Here is a 23,060-nt window from a genome sequence, read left to right as displayed (position 1 = left end):
TGGCAAACAGGAGACAATTGGTCGCAATAGAGATCGTCGTTTGGCATGCAAACGCCAAGAAAAGATAGGTCGCTGCTCTCCCAATTGATAGCACGGCTAATCGCCAGTTGACAACACGGCCCACTCGTCGACGTTCGTCTGTTGTCCACCCGGGTACCGGAGACCGGCAGACGTTTCAGTCCCCCGAAACTCAAGACTTACTCTTGATCATTGTCAAAATTGCCCGGCCAAGATGGAGCCAAGGCCAAACCAAGGCGTTGCCGTCTTGGATTTGAGAGGCTTCGGATACTCTAAAATATCGCCCGAATTTCAAGATTGTTTCCGTAGGGTTGCGCTGTGATCTCAGAGCCTCTGAATAACGGGGGTTGATATGTGACCTGGCGTTCCCTTTCTGCGCTCTTTCTCTCCTGCATTGCCCATCAGCATCGATTACGGCAGGTAGAAGGGAGTACGGATGTGAAATTGGAAGATGGCTGTGGGCCTTGGCCACTCCACCTGTAAGCCAGTCGGTGCTGAGGCTTGATGTAATCCAAGGCCAGACAGAAAGCGCTCAAGCTAAAGCCAAGACGCCGAGAAGTTCCAAAGAATTGTTGCACAACGCGATACCATGCCCACGCGCTTTGCGGCCCATGGTCAGAAGCCAAGAAGGTCCTTCAAAGTCTGGAGCTCGTAAGAGGAGGCCAAGAGTGCATGGGCAAGATGGGAATGGAGCAAAGCCCACTATGCAAGAAGTCCTACTGGCATCTTGGCCTGATCCCGCCGAGCCAGGACACCACTTGCAGAGTCCTTCCTAATCTCGGCCTGGCGTCCGAACACAAGCACCCCATTCGACCCTCCGCATCTGGGGCTTTTCGGGGGACCACTCGTCCTTGAACTGCCGGGGTTGTCGCGATCGTCTGGGGAGGCGAACACGGTGGTCTGATTGAGTCTGGAATAACTGCGACCAAACGTGGAGAGTTCCAGCGTGGATGATGGCTCAAAACTCGAAAGAGTCATTGTGGTCTGTAGCTGCATCTGGGGCGTGCGGGCAGTCATGTTGCTGATGGTGCGGTCGTTTTCTCGCTCGGGTGTCGTGCATCCAAGATTTCGCCGGAAAGCTTGGTAAATTCCCGTGGCATTGGCAGGCTCATCGGGCTCGTGGCACATCGGCGACCCTTCTGGCGGCACAGCCAATGGATGATGACCATGCAGGACTGCACAAAGTGTGCGGGTATTCCTTCCAGAACCTTAATTCTTCGAGCCATGTTAGTGAGAGTGTGGGACGAGCAATCACCGATTCGGGTAGAGGGAGTGAAAGTCAATCTGTTGATGGAGGAGGATGTGGTAAGACTCAAGCATCGTCGAGACGGGCTAAACAAACTCACAAATCGCGCAAATAGAATGCATGTGGCGGCCAGTGAGTGTGAAAGGAGCAATGCCAAGACTTGTTAAAGGCCTCGTTTTGATTGCTTCTCCTCTGATTGAGTGTAGAGCGCTGGCGATGTGGTCCCCCCCCCCCCCCCCCCCCCCCCCCCCCGCCCCCCCGCCCCGCGCGACCACCCCCCCCGCCCCGGCCCGCCCGGTCGAGGTGCCCGCGGCGCCCGGCGGCGGCGCGGGGGGGGGGGGCGGGGGGGGGGGGGCGGGGGGGGGGGGGGCCCCCCCCCCCCCCCCCCTGGACTGGCGAGAGTTGAAGCCAGGGCGAAACCACCCATCCTCGCAGGTCTTGGCATTGCTTGCACAGCCTCATTGAACGGCGAAGCGGCGGGCGCAAGGTGGACAGGATGGAGGATACAGGCTGAAGGTGCTTGGTATCTGCAGCCAAGAACGCCCAGCTTTCGTCTGGCTGGGCTTTGAAGCGGCAAATTATCAGGTTTGGCTGATACTCGAGTTCTTGGGAATGGTCTGCAGCGAACACACCGTGCCAGTGAGGGATCCCGTGGACAGGCGGGGTCGGCCATGATGCGATGGCATGGTTTGTGAGACGGCTCGTCGTTCTTGGGCTCATGTCTTCTTTTTTCGACCAAGCTTGGCGCCGTAGCCAAGAGGGAGAAGGTCAAGTCGACCGGTCGACGAGACCGTTCACCAAGGGGATTAGGGGAGCAGTCTGACACCAATTGGCGTACCGCCATCGTGGGTCGAACTGCCAAGAGTTGAGCGACCCGCTCACCTGAATACTCGTGAATATGACACTACTATGTATGGACGGGCGTCAAGCCTCGGGCACGTTGGCACGTTGAGTGCATGTTTTAAGGTAATCGACGGGGCGACATCTGGCTGGATCGACCAACTTAAGAAAAAGATGGCTGTGTCGGTGCGTTTGCGATGCAGTGTATTACACAAATTGCTAAGTGCCGTGATGGGAACCCGACAACGAGAAGGCAAATTAGATAGTCGAAAGGCAAAATACAACGAAACCGTAGGGAATTGAGTGGTGGTTGAGTGTAAAGGGAGAAAATGAACTGCCACACTGGGGAGGAATCTGTGGATGGCCGGTCAGGGACGGGATGATCTTGGGAAGGGGAAGGGGAAGGGGAGGGGGTCGAGAGGTACCTGCCATTACTAGAAATGAGTCTTGGCGGATCGAGGCTGGGTTGGTACTGCGTACTGTGGTGACTTCTATTGGTGTCGACTCGAGGCACGCAGTGCCACAGTACTCCGTACCGTACGGAGTACCTACCTACCTATTCGGAGGTACGTATCCCTCGGACCCCGACAGCTGCGTCGTTTTGGCACACGGCATCTCACCCTCCTCACCACGCCGCACGCCGCACCCTCGCCCACCACCCCAACCCAATCTTTTTCGATTTCCCATCTGTGCTTGCTTTCAAGCTCTCGGTTTAGGGAAAACGTTCAAGTTCCCTCATCCACGTATTTAAAGCTTGGCGAGCTCCACCGCATCTCACCCGCACCGAATGCGATGACCAGCGCCCGGCACATCGGCTTCCCTTGCGTGGGCCATAACAGGCGGTATTGCGCAACACTTTCTGGACGAGCCGGTTTGAACGGCTTCTGGCTGACCATAGGGGAGCGGCGACTGTATCGTGGACATGTCGAGAAGAGGGGGCGACAACCAGCCGACAACAGGCGAGGGCATTTGGATTGCGCGTAGCCCTTGGCGCTAAGGACTTGGCAGTCTTGGCTGCGGCGGAGAGGCCAAGAAGAGAGGAGCGGAAAGCTTCTTTTGGCTCTTGGGCATTGCCCCAAAACGTTGTCAGAATCTACAGCGTCCCCCCCGTCACCCGAAAGTCACCTGCCCCCCCAGGTGTTGTCCCCCAGCTTATCGAGGGTCCGGCGCCACTTGTGTGTCCGGACTGTCGAGTTTGTTCCACACACTCGCAACTTGCAAGTCGAAAAAGTGGAGGGCGAATCGCTCGGTTAAGCAACTGGGTTATTTGTTGCGGGTTTGCCATCCTTCGCAGCGTGGCAGTTTCGGTGTGGCCTGCGGAAATGACGAGCTGGCTGCATCCCGTCTTGCCGTGTGCGGATCGTTATTCTTGGGCCGGCTCCATGGGATGGAGAGTTATCAACATTTACGGGGTATGCGCTTATCGGAGCGTCCGAGGCCGCCGTCGCATCCTCGTCCCCACCCCGTGTCGTGTGTGTCTCTTTTCGCTTTCTGCTTCTTTTGGTACGAAGGCACGGAGACTTGGTCTCTTGGCTCTTGGGAGTCTGGGACTCGAAGCATGGAGGTCTTGGTATACGGAGTACTAAGAAAAAGCGTGGAAGGCTTGTCGTTCTCGCGCCCCTTACCCTGTCAATCGGGCACCAGGCATCTCCCATGTCCTGTCAATCGTCCTATCTCTCTGGCTGGTCGCCTGAAAGTGTACTCCGTACTCCGTACTTCTCAGTGCGACGGCTGCTTTGCCCGTGACATCAGGTACGGGAGTACTTGGCGGCTTGTTTCTCAGGACAGGTCAGTCTTGGACTCTTGTCCCGTCTGGTCACCCCCCCCCCCCCCCAAGACCCCCAGAGACCCCAAGCAATCCAAGGCCCAAAAATACTCGGCTCACCTGCTTGGCTGGAAACAGTGCTCCCTCATCTGAGACGGTCGCAGGCTTTTTCTTCAGACGACACAGAGTGTTGTGACCCGTACTCCGTAGACAGAAATACCTAATACATGGCCATTGTCATGAGGAACATCCCCAACGAGCCGCATCGATGATGGGTGTATGCCGCCGTTATTCCCATGAGCGTGGCAACCGGTGACAGGAACAAAGAAGGCCAGATTTTCCCAGAAAGCTGGCAAGAACCATACCGGTACGAAGGCCGCCGCCGAGTAAAGGAGGACAGGAAATCAAACGCTGCGCTTGCGGTCATCAGCTGATGGCGAGCTATTGACCAACGTAAATGGACGCGGGTGCTCGCAGGATGAAGCAATAGGAGCCAAGTGCAAATGCCAAGGTCTCGGCGAAGGGAGAAAGAGTGAAAACTGGAGATTTGCCAAGACGCCCCAAGACAGCCAGAGTCTTGGCATCGTATGCGCCCGGATGTTACGGTGTTGGCGAGGTACTTGCGCTGTCAGTGGGTGCTGTCTGTTTTCTCGTCAGGATTGGACTGTGCTGCTGAGCCTCAGCTATCTCTTTTATGTGTGTTTGCATGATAAAAGTGTTAGAGGGAAGTGTGCTGACTACAGTGTCATTCCAGGCAAGGCTTGACGCACCTTGCCTGCCTTGTTGTCTCCCCCCATCATCCGCGACATCAGCTCGGCAGCCCTCGCCACCTCGGACCAATCAAAAGTCGGCTGGTCTCACAAGCCCCGGTCGCCAAGACTTTTGCCAAGACTCTTGGAAGGGTAGGAAGAGCGGAGAGGAAATGTGATTCATGAATAAAGAGAAGAGCCCATCGTCCATGCCCCCCAGATCAGACTGATTGATTTCCCTCGAAAACACCCAGTCTTGTGAGAGTCGGCAGAAAAACATAAAAGCATTGCTGACCGTCTCTTTTTTTCCCCGTTCAGCTTTGTAGTATCCCAAGTATACTCTCGCCTGTTCTCGGCAATCTACAACCTGAAGCATCAAGAAGGACCCCACTCCTACTTACACAACCATCCAATCCCAACGCGCCTCACGGGACCCGGCACATTCTAATCTTCCGGACTCTCTTCACCGAGCCCGCCAGCTCGGTCAACACTCACGCACACATACACACACCCCGGTCACCCACCATGTCCGCCAAACAAGAGAATGAGAGCTCTGCGAGCAACTCTCCCAAGAGCAGCACCCCCGCTCCCTCAACAACAACCAGCAACACTTCCCAGTCCGCCAACAGCACCAGTGCAGAGGACAACCTCATCTGCAAGTGGAACGCCTGCAACCTGAAGTTTGTCTCACCCGAGGCTCTCTACGTAAGTGGTGGCAATGCCACACTAAATCTTTATTTCACCCGAAACATCTCACTAACAAAATTAACAGGAGCACATCTGTGAACGCCATGTTGGCCGCAAGAGCACCAACAACCTCAACCTCACTTGCCAATGGAACTCCTGCAGGACGACCACTGTGAAGCGTGACCACATCACTTCTCACATTCGCGTGCACGTTCCTCTCAAGCCTCACAAGTGTGAGTTCTGCGGCAAGTCATTCAAGCGCCCTCAGGACTTGAAGAAGCACGTCAAGGTAAATCAACCAACAAACTACTCTCGCCATCATCTTCAATCATGCTCACACATATCGACAGACCCACGCCGATGACTCGGTGCTCGTCCGCTCGCCCCAGGACCAAGGTCTGAACGGTTATCGGGCGCAGCCTGGCAAAGGTATGTAGAGCTCAGTTTGCACACCCCTCCAAAGTCTGTCCTCTATTTTCTCCAACTAGAGGCTAATTTGCCTCCAGCTTCTTCTAGCTACTATGATCATAATGGCCACATTCGGACTAACTCCGCCGCCTTCGCACACCAGGCTGGGCATGCTAGCTACTATGCACCCCAACCATCTACAAACTATGGACTGTACTTCAACCAACAACCCTTGAACCCTCCCCGAACTGAGTACATTGGCCACCACGGCGGCTATGACAACCGCAGCAAGCGCGCTTTCGACATGGTTGACGACTTCTTCGCCCACGCCAAGCGTCGCCAGGTCGACCCCACCTCCTATCAACAAGTCGGCCGATCCCTTCTCCCCCTTCACGGCGCTCTCGGCCTGCACGCCGGTCCCATGCCCGGCTCCGACTACATGGCAGCCCCGCCTCAGCAGCACGTTCACCACCAACAGGCCGGCGGACCTCCTTCCGGCCCCGGACCCATGTCCCAGCAGTACTACCTGCCGCCCATGCCCAACGCCCGCACCAAGAACGACCTGGTCCAGATTGATCAGATCTTGGAGCAGATGCAGAGCACTGTCTACGAGAACTCGCACCAGGCCACGCAAGGAATCCACATCCACGGCCAGAACACTTTCGATCTCCGCCACAGCCCCTCGCCCCCGGGTGTTCACAGAGGCTCTCACGCCGGCATCCCAGTCACCCAAGACGGCTACCCCGTGTCCGCTGCTCACATGGCGTCGCCGTTGACCGCAGTCTCATCGACTGGAACCCCCGCCGTCACTCCTCCCTCAAGCACCATGTCATACACATCTGGTCACTCGCCCAGCCCCTCTTCCTCCGGCATGTCTCCCCAGTCGAGACACAGCTCCACAGCTTCTTCAGTCATGTACCCCAATCTCCCGGCCGTCAGCTCCGTCTTCCCTGGCCAGTCCACTGCCTCCACGCTCGGACCCAGCTTCGACAGCAACGAGCGCAGACGTTACTCGGGAGGTATGCTCCAGCGTGCCGCGCCCTCCTCGCCAAAGTCCCCCATCATCTACGAGGACTCCTCCAGCGTCACCACTCCCAAGGCCGAGTCCGTCGCCTCATCCGTCGGCTCTCCCTCATCCGAGTCGGACACTAGCGAGGGCGCCCGCGAGCGCGAGGAGAAGTACGACCAGTGGCTCGAGAACATGCGTACCATCGAGGCACTCCGCGAGTACATCCGCGATCGCATCGACCGCAGAGAGTACTCCGACGAGCCCGCCGAGAAGGCCGCCGCTGCTCCCGTTCCCAAGTCTCCTGAGGCTAGCCGTCTCAAGTCTCCGGAGCCGATGGAGGTTGACGCCAAGCCCGCTCCGGCTGCGCCGTTGTACCCCATCTTGCGCATGGCGAACTGAAGAAAGTCAGACAACCCTGGTGTCTGTGTCGAAGAGAGGCCTCGTCTTGGCGCGTGTACCAATAGCTGTGTGTGTCCTATAAGCGTGTCTTTTCAAAAAGTTTTTCTCCAACCTTTGAATTGAGGGAAAAGTGATCGGTTTCACCAAAAACTGGTTCGTATATCATTCTACTGCAAAACTTTTTTTCTCTTCTTTTATCATCAAATGCGCTTTTGGCAAAATACCTCCCAAGGCCTGTCGAAGCCTCCTTGTTACGTTTACATACCCTGGTCGGTGGAAGTTGAAAGGGGGAAAGTCGGATTTGAATCAACGCAGTCTTCAAAACGCAGATGGATTGGAGTGGACATACTCCCATCAACAATAACCAAACAACACTTTTGATTTTCACACCAAGCATTTTAACATGTCGACGGAAAGAGGGCGAGTTCTAAACATTTGGGAGGGTGCTTTGCGAGTTCAAAGCATTATTGCTATGAGTGCGAAACATCTTGTTCTTTCTACTTCCCATCAACGAACGGTTGCGCGGTTTTTATTACAACGGAAATTATCGGAACGGGGAAATGATGAGATCATGAAAAGAAAACCAAACCAACCAAAACAAAGTCATGTTGCTTCGCCGCCTATGTAGTCAGTCTCCTTGGCCTTGAACGCAAAAGGGTCGAAATGAATGCTTATTGTTACCTCTGAACAATTTTGATCATCTGAACTTGACCATCTTGGCAACTGTGATATCGTAGACAAGCAACATTCCGAGGTCGAACTCGATCGTTTGGCAAGCTGTTTTGGGGTATAAGTCAAGTCTTGTCTTCAACTGAACAGCCCTTCCCATGCGGGCCGTCCAGCCGAACATGTGTCGGAAAACCCAACCCCCGTCTTGAGTCCTAAACCACCGGAACCGCCCCAAGGCCCCGACCCTCCTCGCTGCCGCTTTCGCTCCCCCGGATGGGATGGTCGGGGCCGCAAAGATCTACAATCTTTAAACTTTACCCATCATCTTAAAAAGTTCCGGCCGATTAGGTTGCTTGCAAAAGCCCGCAAGCCATGTCATCCACAAGAAACCCTCTTCTCCGCACGCCCAAATTCTAAGAATAGAAACCGGCACCAACGGTCTCTTCGCGAATTGATTCCTCGATACGGCCATTCGAGCCGTTTTGCATCCGTAGAGACGGTCTCCGAATATCCCGTCGTCGCCCGTCCCTAGCCGAGAAGGGCCTACAGATACAGAATAGAGAATGAAGTTGTCTTGCCAGGATGACCGGATCCGGAGCTTTGTACACCAGGGGGCCGGGGGCCGGGCTGCAGATCGTCATTCTCACGTCTGCCCAGGACGCCTTCTTCCTCAGTCACCCAACCCTAAAATTCTTCCTTCACCCTTTGAGGAATGTCACCGGAGCCCCGTGGCCTTCTTTGCGAGCCCTTTGAATGTTTTTCCAGCTCCAAGGCTTAGGTACAGCAGAGCGAGGGTCTGATTCAGGGCTCATGGAGTGGGCCTTCACGAAGGCCTTTGACCCCATTGACCAGCGTACCCGGCTTTTCTTAGAGAGTCAAGGTAGAATCAAATAGCCTAGATCATCAGGGAACCAGGATTGCCGGTACTGCTGTCTCTCCGTGTGATAGTATCGACCCTACGCGAGCCCGAGTCTGTCGAGTGCTTCGACTGAGACATGAGCTGACGGGTGAGCACCTGCCAAGCTTTCCGGCTTACAGACAACAGCCAGGTCGAGGACGAAAACGCTCTCTCTTAACTCTTGGCGAGGTGATGTATAGCTCATACCTAAACTTTTCTCCCTTCAACACTTTTCAACACTTACACGAGTGTCTCACGGTCTACTTGAATTCTCCACATTGAATCCGACATCACATTGATCGAGACATTTTTGTTAGCTTGTCAACCCTGTGATCGGCCCTTTTCTCGGCGGGATCCGAGATCTCGCGGGGGGGATAGGGCACTGACAAGCCCGCATAGCAATGGCAAAGCAGCACACCGGGGTCCATGAGCACCGAGCCAACGACTCGCCTGTTCTGGATCCTTTACGTCAAGACGATGAACCTGCGATGCCTACCTAATAATCACACGATTCCAGACTTTTCAGCATACAACCAGTCTTGCATATGCAAAAAAATCTCGCTTAACAGCGGCGGACTAATTCCCCTGGTGAACCGAAATAACAATAAACTCAAAAAAGCTCAAATCATCCTACCCGTCATAAGATTTTAACAGACAAGGTCGCACTCCGTAGGTAACCGGCCATAAAACCTTTTTCTCCCTTCTCTTGTCTTCGACCGAATGATCGGCAATTATCTGCGCAGATCCGGGGGTTTTGGTGCGAATTCTCGCAGGTGGCTTGAGATCCGCGCGACGAAGCTAAGCGGTTCGTGCTACTGCCCAATTCAGGTCAAACAAACCTCACCGGTCGCGGGTGGTGCCGGCTTGAGGCTTGAAGGGGTCTCAGTCTGACATCGTCGTGTCTCTCTTTTTGGATGTGGAACTTTTTTCTCGACTACGGAAGGGTATTGAAGTAAGTCTAGGGAGGGTAGATATGGCTCATCTAGGTGACCAATCAGGTTCTTGAGGTCAGAGATTTGGTGCGATGTTGTCATCGTTGCGGTATAGCTGGATAGACTCTCACAAGCACGAGGAACAGTCAAGGGGGTGTTATACGAAATGGAAAGTGTATATAAGTCACCGAAGAGCCTCGAAGGACTGATGATCATTACCAGAGATCACCAAACACCCATACCTCAACTATCAAACCACAAATATCAGAACACTTCCCACATCTAACCAACCACCTCAAGGCTTCATATCAAACAACCTACCAACAATGCAATTCTCCATCAACACCCTCCTCTTCGCCCTCGCTGGCACCCTCAGCCTCGTCCACGCCTCCCCAGCCGGCGTCGCCTCCGGTGACCTCATCACCCCTCGCGAAGCGATCCCGTTCCCCGAGCCCAAGGCCAACTGCTGCTCCTGCGACCTCGAGGACCGCGGCGCCGGAAACTACGTCTGCAAGGTCGCCAAGAAGAGCATCTGCGCCGTGCCGCTCATCGCGTGCCCGCTCGACCCGGCCACCCAGGAGCAGTGCTGCTGCTGTGACCCCAAGACGCCCGCCATGCGCTGCAAGGCGATCCCCAAGGGTAGCGGCTGTATCTGTACCGCTGTCAAGTGCCCTTTCCAGTTTGACATGTCGTTCTTGCCGGCGGGCGCTGTCTGAAGTCTCTACGGATAGAGTTGTGGGAATTTGATGAGATCGTCACGAGACGGGTTCAGGGATGAAGGGCTGGTTGGTGGTTCGGTTCAAGGGAGTCGTTAATGTGCACGATCTTGCGGGGATAACCAGATGAACAGACCAGCTTTCAGGGGTTTAATGAATGTGACGAGAAACTAAAGAATAAATTGTTCCAATGAACTCATTGTTAGTGAACTGATCGATGTAAGTGACGTCTTCCGCTGGCGATAAGTTCATCTCATCGAGGCTATGGTTTCGGAATGCAAATCTGGCTAAAAGATCTTGGCAGACCACATTGGTTTTCCATAGCTCAGGTATCCCTGCATGATTGCTTTCAAAGGGAGTTTGTGAATATTGAACGTGCTGGGGATCAAGAACTTGCATTTTCGGACAGAGTCCAAAGTCCGCAGCCCGCGGGGCATCCCTCGCCTCATCTCGGCAGATGGAGCAAAACAAAGTTTTTCCGTTGTTCGTTGGCATTTGCCTCGAATCGAGGGTCAGCGAGATGAACGAGACGTTGGTTCGGCAGCAGATGGTGATCCACAATCTATTTCCCCGATATCCTTGACAGACTTTCTTAAGCTAAACTATCTTTGGCCAGGGGTCCTTCGGGTTCACCACGCTACCCTTATCCTGCTATCTTTATCCGTCTTTGGTATTCGAGTAGATTTTGATAACCCCGCGTAACTAACAAGCGACTGCTGACCACAAGCGCGACTAACTTAGACTGAGACGGGGAAAGGAGAGGGGGGGCTTAAGGGACGAAGGATATCAGCGGAGGCGGAGGCGGAGGCGGCGGCGGCGGAGTGAAGGCCGCGGGTTGGTGTAGTGAAGCTGAGCGCGATTGCAAGGTGTGGGGATGATGGTTTGGGATGGCGCTATGCAGGAGCGGAGCTCCGCTATACATGGAGGTATGATAATACGCGTGAGCTTAACGGGTTATCGTATGCGCGTGGAAACTTGGAGATGTCATATAAGAGCGCAATTTCCATATTCAATGTCACGAAACTCAAGCTCAGAGGCATTGGCGATCCAAGACACCCATAGTCTAGTCCCCATCACTCGGCCTTGACAGCTCCCCGACATCGTTGGAACTCGACTTCTGCTCACTCAGACTTGATCACAAGTAAAGCACGCAGATCTCTTATTATTACCCCAACTTTACTGCCCCCTGTCTCCCGTTCTTTACCCTCCGAACTCACCGCAAGCATGGGTTCTCTCCCCGCACCCCCGGCCCAAGCCGAGTACCAGATCTTGGAGAAGCCAAGCCGAAGCGGAAGAAAGCTCCGCATCGTATGTCTGGGCGGCGGCGCCAGCGCTCTCAACTTAGCCCATGAAATCGATACCTGCAAGACCCTCGACCTGGACCTCGTCTGCTACGAAAAGAACCCTTCCATCGGCGGCACCTGGTATGAGAACCGCTATCCAGGCTGCGGATGCGACATCCCCTCTGTCAACTACCAGTTCTCATGGGCGCCGTCCCCAGAGTGGACGAAATTGTGAGTTTGAGCGTCTTCTTACGTCTCCGGCGTTCGCGTGCGGATACTGACATTGTTTTTGGTAAAGCTACTCGAGTGCTCCGGAGATCCTGCAGTATTTTAAGGACATCGCGGAGAAGTATGATCTCAACAAGTACATCCGCCTCAACCACACCGTGACGGGAGCGTTCTGGAACGAGGGGAAACAGAAGTGGAGCATCCAGATCCAAAAGGCAGACGGCACCACGATCGAAGACTCAGCCGATATCTTTGTCAACGCCAGCGGCGTGCTCAAGTACGTGGCATTCTTCCCTGATTGTTGTATGTCTACGGCTAACGCGGAATCTGCAGCAAGTGGAAATGGCCCGCCATCAAGGGCAGAGAAACTTTCAAAGGCAAGATGATGCACAGTGCCAACTGGGATAATAGCATCGATCTTACGGGCAAGAAGGTTGGCGTGATTGGCTCTGGTTCTTCTGCAGTTCAAATCGTTCCCAGTATCCAGCCGAGTATGTCTTTGAACAATCCTTACCCCATATTTCCACAAGAAATCAATCTAACAAGTCTGAAGTCGTCGGTAGTCTGAGTTGTTTCATCAGAAGTTCTTCCTGGGTCGTCGGCGGTTTCGGTCAGCGCTTTGCTGGAAAGAAGGGCAGCAACTTCGAGTGTAAGTCGTCAGATCACAACCCAGAACTCTTGGCAATCTTCTGACGCATGTAACTGCAGACAGCGAAGAACAACACGAGATCCTTCGAAAAGACCCCAAGAAATACCTCGCATACAGGAAGAAGATTGAGTCCGAGTTGAACTCCCGCTTCCGCTTCATTCTCAATGGCTCAAAGGAACAGGCCGATGCCAAAGCGGTAGGTTCTATTCCAGTTTCATCTCCCCGGATCTTTGATTGACAAGTCATAAGTTCGCGGCCGAAGATATGCGCAGCAAGCTCGCCAGCAGGCCGGATCTCCAAGACCTCATCATCCCGAAAGACTTCGCCGTCGGCTGCAGGAGGCCAACTCCTGGAAACGGATACCTCGAGGCGCTCTGCGAAGACAACGTGAACGTCGTCTCTTCAAGTATCCAGGAAATCACACCCAACGGAATGAAGACTGCAGATGGAGTGGAACACGAGTTCGACATTATTGTCTGCGCTACGGGCTTCGACGTTAGCTGGAGGCCGCACTACCCTACGATAGGCCGCGATGGTGTTAGTCTCAGCGAGTACTGGCGGGATACACCAAACACCTACCTCTCCATGACAGTTGCCAACATGCCGAACTACGTCAGTCAGTCAACCACCCTCCTCTTGAGTCTAATGCGAGAACTCGGGCTAACATCTGCATCAAAGTCTTCAACGGTCCCTACGGCCCCTACGGCCACGGAAGTTTCCTCCCCATCACCGAAACGGTGGCGAGATACGTGATGCAAATGCTCCACAAGATGTCAGAGGAAGAGATATCCTCCTTCTGCCCAAAGCAGGAGGCCGTCAACGACTTTGCCGAGCACCGGCGCAAGTTCCTGCCGCGTACGGCATGGACCTCACCATGCCGATCCTGGTTCAAGAGCGGCACTGTGGACAAGGAGCCCATGATGTGGCCAGGCTCGCGTATCCAGTTCTTCGAGACAATTGCCACACCGCGCTGGGAGGACTACGATCTCAAGTATACGACGAGCAATCGGTTCGGATACTGGGGCAACGGCTTTGCGCAACGCGAGCAGGATGGCCGAGATTTGACCTGGTACCTTGGACTGATTGACGGCGTTGATGAGCAGCCTGCGCTGCCTGACGAGGATTTTGAGGAGTTTCTCATGAACAAATAGAATGTGGATATAAACACCGTGTTTGAGTAATTGAAATGATTTAACGCACAATCCTTTCCAACAGGTTTATTATGTTGCCTGCAGGTCAAAGATCAGTGATTCAGCCAATTCGTAGTGACTCTTTTGCAAGCAATTGTTCTGATGATTCTCTTCCTGTTGCGATTGTGACCCAGAGCAATTGCTTGCAAACCGGCGGTCTCTTTGTCCCGTTGAGTGCGAGATGGCTTCAACACAAATATGCGTAGACTTACGAGGCGTCGTAATGAAGCCTAAGTTTTCCAAGCCTCCTCTTTCTGACATCCCTGAACAAAACTTCATATAAGGAGCCTATATAAAGGTTTGGAAAACAACCAAGAACGTGTTTTTTGACCCCATCGAGCGCTTGATGAATGTATCTGCTGTTTTCAAAAGTCGATAAAAAGTGTGTAATGCAATTATTCCAGGCTCAGTCTAATAACGAACCATATCACATGCTTCCCTATGATGTGCGGTATCAAGACTGACTGGCAGCTTGCGGAGTCAAAGCTGATAGGATTGAGTTGGTATCACGCAGTTATTTGGCTCAATCATACACGAGAGATGTAATGTCTGGTGTCATAAGGATACAGGGTGGCCGGCTGGTGATGCATGTCCATTCTGTACTAATTCCTGGAGATGGAAAAGACATGTCTGCATTTACCTTTTCAATCTCAATATTCTAGAACATTACAACCTCAAGCCGGCAAGTATCTCAATGATAAAAGTGAGCCAGTGCATCCCTCTATGGTGCTCTCAAACAAGAGTACTTGACACTCCTAAAGAACATATCGGAAGGCAGGCTGCTCGAAATCCGTCAAATCCAAAAACTCAGTTCCTGATGCGATGACCTCCGGCTCCTCCGCCGCCTTCTTATCCCGCCGCTTGTTTTCCCAGATGTTGACAAGCCGAATAGCAACGATGGTGCAGGCGGCAAGGCCATACATGATGGCGACCATGAGCTTGCCGTTGTGATAGTTGGGCGCTTCGTTGGAACGGAAAGTCTGCGGGCCGATCCAGTTACCAGCTCCGTAAGCGAGGATCTGGAGTCCGTTGACAGTGGCCTTCTTCGTGTAGCCGAGAGTGTTGTTTGAGATCATGACCATGACGAGGCACCACGATGAGCCCGCGGCTCCGATGAGGTAGTAGCCGACGAGCAAGGCACCTTGAGCTGAGAGGGGGATGACGATCATCATGATGCCGCCAATCATCGGGATGAGGATGGCGATGAAGGCGAAGAGGGATCGATCCATGAATTTGTCCGAGAGGTACGTGAAGAGGAGCTTGCAGGTAATATCAACAACGCCTGTGGGCATGTTGAGAAGGAGGGACAGGCGGGAGTTGAAGCCAAAAGAGTTGATAATGATGGATCCAAAGGCAGTGATACCTCCGTTGGGGATGTTCATGAGCAGCGAGAAGAGAACGTAGAGGTAAGTTCGGGGGTCCTTGAAAGCCTCGTAAAACTGATCCCACTTCCACTTGCGACTTCCGATACCCTGGAAATTGCCACGGATGCGCTCGATGGCAATTGTCTTCTCTCGGTGGTTGAGGAACTTGGCATTGGTTTGGTTGTCGGGCATGAACCACCAACAATAGACGCCAGTGATGACGGTAGGCAAGCCAAGGACCAGGTACAGAACCTTCCAAGTTGCCAGGACTGTGTTATGGGCACCAGAAAGGCCGTAGGCGATGGGACCAAGGGTCAACAGGGCAACACCATTGCAGCTGAGCCAGTAACCCATGCGCTTTGCCTGCTCGTTCTGCTTATACCACGCCGAGGTCAAGATGACGAAAGCTGGTGTCACGGTGGCTTCGAGGGCGCCGAGGAAGAAGCGGACCGAGAGGAGGCCGGCGTAGTTGAAAGCGAAGACGTGGCAGACTAGGACAACACCCCAAAGGATGATGTTGGCCGATGTGTACTTGCCGAGAGGCAGGCGTCGAAGGAGATATGTCGTAGCGAACCTTGAAGTAATCAGCAACATAGTCTTTAGTTCTGAGATGGTAATGAAACTCACTCCCAGAGGAGGTAGCCAGCGTAGAAGATGGAAGAAGCCCAGCTGTACTCCTGACTTTTGGGGTTGAGGCCCGTATCCTCACGAATGCCCATCAACGAGGCATAGTTTAGGGACGTCTTGTCAGCGAATTGGAGAGCATAAATCCACATCAGAAGGGGCAAGATGGCTCTGTCAATCTTCCATAGGACTTTTCGTTCCTCTTCAGGGGTGAAGGTGACTTCCTCTCCATTGGCAAATGCCAGGGCCGGATCAACTTCGCCATGCTTGAGCTTCTCCATGCTGCCGTCCTCGAAGTCGGTATGGGTTCGGATGACATCGCCACCGTCTGGCTGTGCTGTCTTCTTGTTGATTTCAGAAGACATTATTGGGAACTTTGACCGAGTGAGGTACTGATGAACGGTCTCTGTAGTGGGTGTCTGGAGATGCGCTGGTCGAAGACCCTCACGACACAGGACTTCCTCTTGATATGTGAGAGTGAAAGAGAGGGAAGGTCCAAGTAGAGGTCTACCTCAAAGTCGAAGAGCCAAAAGTTTTGTCGAGGTTGGCCTGATCAGGTTGGGAGTAGCTAAAAGCAGATGCCAGGAGGTCTCAAGGGGCTGGTTGGGAAAGCTCGGGGTTTATAGGTATACTGTGCTGAGCAATAGCAGCAGTAAGTCCTCTCTTTCTCATCTTCATTGAGGCTGATCTTGGAGCGATTGGCATGGGGTGGCCTTTGTGGTAGTAGCAACCCCAGCTACGCTCGACTTGAGCGTGGCTTGGGCTGGTTATCGCTGAGATAGGGGATTTTCACATCAAGGTCGGTCATGCTGCTATCTTGGATCCACCGTCGTCTCATGCATGCCAACGGAGCTCCGCCCCCGCATTTTGAGGTTGGCCCGGTCGACGCAGCGAGCTCCGCAATCTTGGGGTACGACGGGATGAGACATCCATATCCCGGCTGAGTGCCGTTGCCGTTATCTCCGAGTCTTTCCTCGCTCCTTGACACACACTCTAACACATGGCGCTAGATAACATGACAGTTGTCTATGGAGCTAGTATCCAGCTGGATGGATCAGCGGAGCCCCGTTCCCTCTCCCCGGATCCGGGTCAGTAGGTCATGGTTAGTTGGCTTTGTGGAATATGTACACCTAGTCATGTAATTTGGAGTGACGCAAATCCCTATACCAGTACACTGTCTGGTGTTACTGGGAAAGGTTTGGGCTATCCGTGATATCTGGTTGTTCAATATTGAACTTTGTAGAGGTATAAGGGGCAGTGAATCGTCAATCATGACAGCAGGAATGATTTCTTGCCTTCGTGCACTATTTTGACAAATTTTCCGTCTGAAGAACGGTCCAAGTGACTGACTTCAAAGACAAATTCATTCTAATTAGACTGTCTGCTATTCTCGTTCCAAAAAGGCAATGAGGCTTCGAGCCGAGCTGCACCATAGATTGACGAGCTATCCAATGATTCTCCTGCATACTTCCTAGCGGCCTCCATACGGGACAACGCTGTTTCGATAGTCGGTATTCTTGTACCATGCTCCTCGACGATCCTCACCGCGTGTCCGGCATCCTTGGCCGCCAGGGACACTGCGAAGCCAGGGGGTGTCCCCAAGGGTGGCGCGTATGCGCCCGTTGTCATGCGCTTCGAGTAGCTCTCGATAACGGGGCCGTACATGTCCCTGATGAACTGTTCCATCTGGCGGGTACCGAGCCCGGTTTTCTCGGCAAAGACTTGCGCTTCGGCGGTCAACTCCTGGAAGCCAATGACAAAGATGTTTCTGTTCCAGAAAGATGTGATTAGTATTGTGGGCAAATTACAATCTCGGACCGATTTGGTCCAACAATGGCCAATAATAAAACGCAATGCTCACCCTGATATCTTGAGCAAGCTTGATTTACGGACATCTTCGCCCATATCTATTATGCTTCTTCCCATGACATTAACCACAAATGGCCTCAGCTTTTCGATAGCGGTGGGGGGGCCGGCCATGGCAAAGATGAGCTGACCAGCGGCCGCCATAGGGCTAGCTCCAAAGACAGGGGACGCAACGAATGTAGCGCCCACTTTAGCAAGACGTTCGGAGCACCTCGCTGCAGTATCTGGATGGACTGTTGATGTATCAACCCATATCTTGCCTTCGAGTATGGCGCTGCTCCAAGTGTCGAGAGCCTTCGATACAAGACTGTCCAGGACCTCATCGTTTGAGATCTGTGATGGTCAATAAGCAATTGCGGAAATGCCACGAAATTACAAGCACGATTAGAAACTACCATTGTGAATATGACGGATGACTTGAGGACCAAAGTCTCGAAGTCTCGTTCAGGAAGTCCCCCGGCTTCCCGCAGAGATTCACCTCGCGAAAGCGTTCGGTTGCTGTACCGAAGAGGCGGTAGACCATTCGATGCGAGGTGTTTCTGCAGATTCAGTGCCATGCCAATTCCCATGGACCCCAGACCAAACTAGAGTCACGTGTGAGTGAACAAGGGAATAATAACTATAGTAGGGGAAGTAATACCCATCCAAAATTATCCTGTGCAGCCATGATTTTCTTGGCGTCTGTTTGACGGGGACACAATCAACGTTGACTTGGTGTAGGATATAGCCGGTGGTAAGCCGCTTTGGAAGATTGAAACGACTCGGAAAATTCGGGATGTCACAGACTACTCCAGGTGACAATTCAAGTGCCTCTTGAAAGTGTAGATATACAGTTCGAGATAAGTGGTGGCTGCGGCGGAGCTCCGCAGCAACCCCAGTCCGGGGCAGCGGCCTACTCGCCGCGCGCTAGTCCGCGCACCCTTACTCATAAGCCATACCACCAGCCGAGATGACCTCCTCGAGCACCGTTGTCATGAAGGACCCCATTGCCCAAACAGGTCTCCCCTTCCAGAACTGCAATACAGTTTCCATGAAGCGTACCTCGCTCGCCTCCGACGCCATGCCTAATGCGGTAGACTCCCGAACCGAGAGGCGCCGAGTTTGGCCATCGATGTCCTCTTGTCGCTGCAAGACTTCAAGGATGGAATTGAAGACAATGGTGGAGGCCTCAAACCGAGTGCGGACGGTCGGCTGGGTCCCTGACTTCCGTCGCATCTCTCCTGTTGCCCATCGCAGCAATCTCCATATTGCCAGGAGGATCTTGTATGTAGCCACCGTCGCCCACGGCGCTTCTCGCAACGGATCTTGCCTCTCGATGCTTGTCACACTTGACAGGACGTCCATCAGGTCATCAAGGAAGATCAACATCCCGTCATCGCCGGAGTTGTATCTGAGGAGGTTTTGCAACGATCTGCGAGCTCCAACTTGAAGTCCCATGGTGAGATGTGTCGCGGTGGTGAGGCCAGCAACGACGCTATTCTCCACGATACCACCAATCAGAAGATCATCGGGTTTGCAGAGCGCAAGCTTAACAGATAGAGCGATACGCTCAGCAAAGTTCAAGATGTGCCAGTTCGAGCTATCTGCCGCTGCGGTTTGCGTTGTGATGATCTCAGAGACGTATCGTAAAGCTGCACTGACCTGTCGGTTTTGAGATTGAGTGAGAATGTGGTACGCGTTTGGGTCGGCCAAAGCCGGTGGGAGTTGATAGTAGCACCGGGTAAAATCCCTGACGAGTGAATCGAGACTGGTGAGAACGAAGAGTGTTGCCATCGGCGAAGCACGTAGCGCCGCTAAAAGTTGCGGACTCGGTGTGTCCGTCATCAATGATTGCATGGCAAGGTTTAGTGATTTTGTTGTTGGGCAAGTCATGCCAGGCGTGTCGTGAGACCGGACCAGTCCGACGGTTCGGGGTTCGTCTCCGAGCCGTTGAGCCCATGCTAACGATGTGTCCGCTTCCCATAATGATGAAGCAAGGGGCAGCTCCCAATCGAGCTCGGTGGGAGTGGTAAGCGGGCGAATGTTGCAAGGGGAGAAAATATGAAAGTCGAGAAACAGCAGAGTGTACATGGATAGCTTCATGGACTCCGACTCAACGTATGAAATCCAGTGATCGTGTAATGTCTGTTCTTCCGAGTCTCTGAACCTGGATGTTGACTGGAAAACGTTTTGACGGAGGAGACCGAGGTCTCGGGCGGCCTGTTCAGGTCAGGTTAATGAGGAATCAGCCAGCACCTATCAGTATGAACATCTTACGTCTACAATCCATCGTAACATCTTCTTTGATTTATCGAAGTCAGATGCATTGCCAGTGAAGGCCCCATAGATTATATGCAGGAGCCATGCTTGCATAACCCATGTCCTGCGGATTTCTCTCCAGTCCGCCTCAACCTAGCATAGGTGAGCATAGTACTAAAACAATCAATGCTTGATTTGATATCGCAGTTCAGACTTACAACTCGCCAAAGTTCATCATGGCCATTATTCCATAGGGTTTGGCTCTTGCGCGTCAAAGATGCCGTTTCCTCCTCAGACACATTCCTAGAAGCATATAGCATGCCAATTGAAACGATAATCTGCTTCGATAACTTGGGTAACTCATTCCCTAGGCTTTGTCGATGCACAAGTGGGAATGATGGATGGAAATTCTCGAAATACGTTGATACGTAAGTTTCTATTCCGCTCGTCATAATCCTGAGGAATCAGTTAGTTGTGAAATGAGACCGTATCTTTGGATAACCTACTCCGTCACTAGAAGCTCATCCGCGTCAGGCACTTCTGCAGCTTCTGGTGGGCTATTTGGGTAGATGGTGTCATCTCCAACTCCAGCGATAACGCCTTCCTGAGAAGTTGAAAAGGGCGAATCATCCTGGTCGTCTGGTGAAAGAGCAGTGTCTTCAAAGGCCGGTGCCGGTTGCTCCGCTCCGTTCTGAATACCAGCGACCATCAACACACGGCTGAACGTGCCTCTACATCTTTCGGCGTGTCTCTTGCACACATCCTTTCTGGTGAACCTGGCTTTACAATTTTCGCATTTGAACGGCCTGCGGCTATCGCTACCATGTCCTGGCAAGTGTGAGCTTCGCAACTTTGAAATTTTGGGGCTGACACATACTTGAGCGTTTATGTCGTTCCAAGTTTTCCTTTGACGTGTCTTAGTCACCATGATTGAGTGGAGGTTTAAGGATACCTACATTTCTCGTAAATGTCTGCGTGCACTCTGTGCAGGTGAAGGGCCGCGAACTCATCATGGGCGCAATGCTGCTTTTGATGTTTGGGTGGACGTTGAGGACCCCGGCAAACGGAGAAGTAGCTAAAGGGGTGATGGGCCCGTGCGTCTATGCTTATCGATTCGTCTTTTTGCATACTACAACTGAGGGTCTGCCTATTGGCATACTCCTCTACACTAGACTCCTACGCCACACAGGCGAGGGCGAATACAATTAAAAATGAAGCTGAAACTTTATTTCATAACGTTTCCAATTAATAAATACTTTATTTCTTGTGATAAAACACTCTATGATTCGTTATCAATCTCACAGACCCTACAGCCAGAGAATTGTCAGTCTTGAGTCTAGATTCTTAGCGATTTGCGAATGAGGCGGGCAAATTCTCAGTTTCCCATAGGTAGAAGTTTTCAGTCATGAATGCATGAAGTATTGAGAAATACATCCCATCAACTGTGTTTCAAGGAGCGACTCAGCGATTAAGGTGTAAAATCCGTCACGATGTCCTTTGTAAATGGTTGGGTTGAGTACCTACGGTTACTACCTTACTAAGTCTTCGCAGTTTGTTTAGGTTTCACTCGAACGAAACTACAAAGGTAGGTAGCAAAAGGAGGTCAATTTTCGTCTCTAGAAAGAGGAAAAAATAACAAAGAAACGCTTTAGGCTCGTCGAGGGCTGTTTCGAAAAGCCAATCACATCTCAAGCTTGATGTTTTTGTCAATAGCACCCGACTCAAACGTCCGAATCATAACTCCAGTAGCCGTATCATTCCACGCAGTTGTTTCTCCTTGTACGAATCCGCTACTTGTGCAGTAATCCATGATCCTTCCCGCAGTTCTTGCGATTTCCTGGCTATGGTTCGGGAGTATCTTGTCAGTCAAAGTAGCTTTGAGGAGCGAGGAGGCCTAAGTTGAGGACGAGAGCGAGCGCTTACCAAGTTGACTGGTGCAGAGATTTCTTGTTCTTCCTCCATCCGAGAATGAAAGTTTCACCATTTGAGCGGCAGAACCCTGTCACCTCCTTTTCCATAACAATGCACTTGTTGTCATCTTGGTTTGCAAGCCACTGAATGCACCAGGCGGCGTTCTCAATCTGCAGTACAGTAAAATAGAATGCAGACTGTCAGCCAGATGAACTGTTTTGTGACCCACTGAGATAGAGTGGATAGACATCAAGACATACCGGTGCCATATTTGTGGGGAAGCCGTTGCATCGAACGGTGTTGATATCAATGATCTTGCCACTTTCAGAAGTCTTGGATTTGAGGAAGACTTTATCGCGCTTATTTGATTGACTTCCATTGGATTCTTCAGACCAAGAAGTGTTGTGAGGGGTTGTAGATTGCCAGCCTGTTGCGGAGAGTCGGATGTTAGCAGATAATTCGGCACCTTTCTTGGTCCCATACCACAAATTTACACGAAGTCATGGGCAGTTGAAGAACACACCGATGATGTTCCGAGATCTAATTGAAGCTTCTGCTGCCTCTTTAGCAGATATGTGTTGAGCCGTGGGGTTATTGATAATATCATCAGCCCATTGCTCGAAGGTGAAAGGTGGGGACGAGCGTGGCGGACTAGGTGATCGAACATCAGTCGGAGCCGCAGCTATCAAAGGAGCAGTTGCCAGGGCAAAGATTGCAATTCTGAGTAGAAAGACCATCTTGGATAATTCTGGATGACGAGATGATCATGGCCTGTCGATACGGAAACGGAAGCTGTAGTGCTGGAATTCCAATCGACTGCTGAGATCTGTCCATATGTAGAAAGGGTAGAAGCCTGTTATATAGAGATGTAGACCGACTGGACAACATGAGCCAAATTCTGGATGTCGTTTTGCTTTGACTGTTGATTGACCGCATTGGGACCGCAGTGTTCGTCGTGGTACTACTACTACGGTACCAAGATGCCCACTCCCTTGCTCCCTTGGCTCTTTATTCTCTTCTGCCCTGCGAGCCAAAGCATGTTTTCTAAAAAAGATTTGACACAAAGTCTCCTTTCGATTTAATCAAAAAGAATGCTGGAAGTCTTACCCCTTGATGGCGCCAAATGGCGTACAGGCCTAGGGCCACTACGTAAGCTGCGTGAAATTGAAATCACCCTCGCCTCAGGACATCGATACCGTCAAGCAACACCTAATCTTTCAGAGCACTTTAGATAGCTTTGTCGTACCTACGAGAAGAGAACAGATTCGTTTCAAAATGAAGATCTGACAATGTGGTGCCTTTGATATCTCGAAGAGCTGAGATACTCCAGCTCGGCGCACTTCAGTCAGTCAGGGAAACGCTCGTACCACT

General features: G+C 52.3%; 8 protein-coding genes across 8 annotated transcripts; 3 read left to right on the top strand and 5 right to left on the bottom strand.

Annotated features, from left to right (window-relative positions):
• Positions 1-720: 720 nt before the first annotated feature.
• CABS01_13604 (uncharacterized protein) lies at positions 721-1,146 on the bottom strand (the record flags this gene model as incomplete). Its single annotated transcript, XM_060546946.1, has 1 exon — positions 721-1,146. One exon carries the CDS (start codon positions 1,144-1,146, stop codon positions 721-723), a length of 426 nt encoding a protein of 141 aa, XP_060394770.1.
• Positions 1,147-5,143: 3,997 nt separating this feature from the next.
• On the top strand, positions 5,144-7,121 carry CABS01_13603 (uncharacterized protein; the record flags this gene model as incomplete). The annotated part of the gene is made up of 4 exons (XM_060546945.1): positions 5,144-5,323; positions 5,391-5,594; positions 5,656-5,734; positions 5,812-7,121. 4 exons carry the CDS (start codon positions 5,144-5,146, stop codon positions 7,119-7,121), a joined length of 1,773 nt encoding a protein of 590 aa, XP_060394769.1.
• Positions 7,122-9,946: 2,825 nt separating this feature from the next.
• Positions 9,947-10,336, top strand: CABS01_13602 (uncharacterized protein; the record flags this gene model as incomplete). Its single annotated transcript, XM_060546944.1, has 1 exon — positions 9,947-10,336. One exon carries the CDS (start codon positions 9,947-9,949, stop codon positions 10,334-10,336), a length of 390 nt encoding a protein of 129 aa, XP_060394768.1.
• Positions 10,337-11,560: 1,224 nt separating this feature from the next.
• On the top strand, positions 11,561-13,647 carry CABS01_13601 (steroid monooxygenase; the record flags this gene model as incomplete). The annotated part of the gene is made up of 7 exons (XM_060546943.1): positions 11,561-11,850; positions 11,918-12,124; positions 12,181-12,338; positions 12,401-12,496; positions 12,556-12,692; positions 12,746-13,112; positions 13,175-13,647. 7 exons carry the CDS (start codon positions 11,561-11,563, stop codon positions 13,645-13,647), a joined length of 1,728 nt encoding a protein of 575 aa, XP_060394767.1.
• Positions 13,648-14,441: 794 nt separating this feature from the next.
• Positions 14,442-16,039, bottom strand: CABS01_13600 (uncharacterized protein; the record flags this gene model as incomplete). Its single annotated transcript, XM_060546942.1, has 2 exons — positions 14,442-15,624; positions 15,678-16,039. 2 exons carry the CDS (start codon positions 16,037-16,039, stop codon positions 14,442-14,444), a joined length of 1,545 nt encoding a protein of 514 aa, XP_060394766.1.
• A 1,003-nt stretch (positions 16,040-17,042) lies between these two features.
• CABS01_13599 (uncharacterized protein) lies at positions 17,043-18,207 on the bottom strand (the record flags this gene model as incomplete). The annotated part of the gene is made up of 4 exons (XM_060546941.1): positions 17,043-17,442; positions 17,536-17,873; positions 17,936-18,124; positions 18,181-18,207. The coding sequence occupies 4 exons, from the start codon at positions 18,205-18,207 to the stop codon at positions 17,043-17,045; spliced, it is 954 nt and encodes a 317-aa protein (XP_060394765.1).
• A 254-nt stretch (positions 18,208-18,461) lies between these two features.
• CABS01_13598 (zinc finger protein ADR1) lies at positions 18,462-20,791 on the bottom strand (the record flags this gene model as incomplete). Its single annotated transcript, XM_060546940.1, has 6 exons — positions 18,462-19,739; positions 19,797-19,931; positions 19,997-20,234; positions 20,285-20,606; positions 20,656-20,683; positions 20,735-20,791. The coding sequence occupies 6 exons, from the start codon at positions 20,789-20,791 to the stop codon at positions 18,462-18,464; spliced, it is 2,058 nt and encodes a 685-aa protein (XP_060394764.1).
• A 668-nt stretch (positions 20,792-21,459) lies between these two features.
• Positions 21,460-22,426, bottom strand: CABS01_13597 (uncharacterized protein; the record flags this gene model as incomplete). The annotated part of the gene is made up of 4 exons (XM_060546939.1): positions 21,460-21,619; positions 21,702-21,859; positions 21,950-22,116; positions 22,213-22,426. 4 exons carry the CDS (start codon positions 22,424-22,426, stop codon positions 21,460-21,462), a joined length of 699 nt encoding a protein of 232 aa, XP_060394763.1.
• Positions 22,427-23,060: the final 634 nt, after the last annotated feature.

The sequence above is a fragment of the Colletotrichum abscissum genome (genome assembly GCF_030869225.1).
Source record: "Colletotrichum abscissum strain IMI 504890 chromosome Unknown Scaffold_46.1, whole genome shotgun sequence".
NCBI lineage: Eukaryota > Fungi > Ascomycota > Sordariomycetes > Glomerellales > Glomerellaceae > Colletotrichum > Colletotrichum abscissum.
Note: the sequence above shows the minus strand (reverse complement) of the source record. Positions and strands in the feature narration are given on the sequence as shown.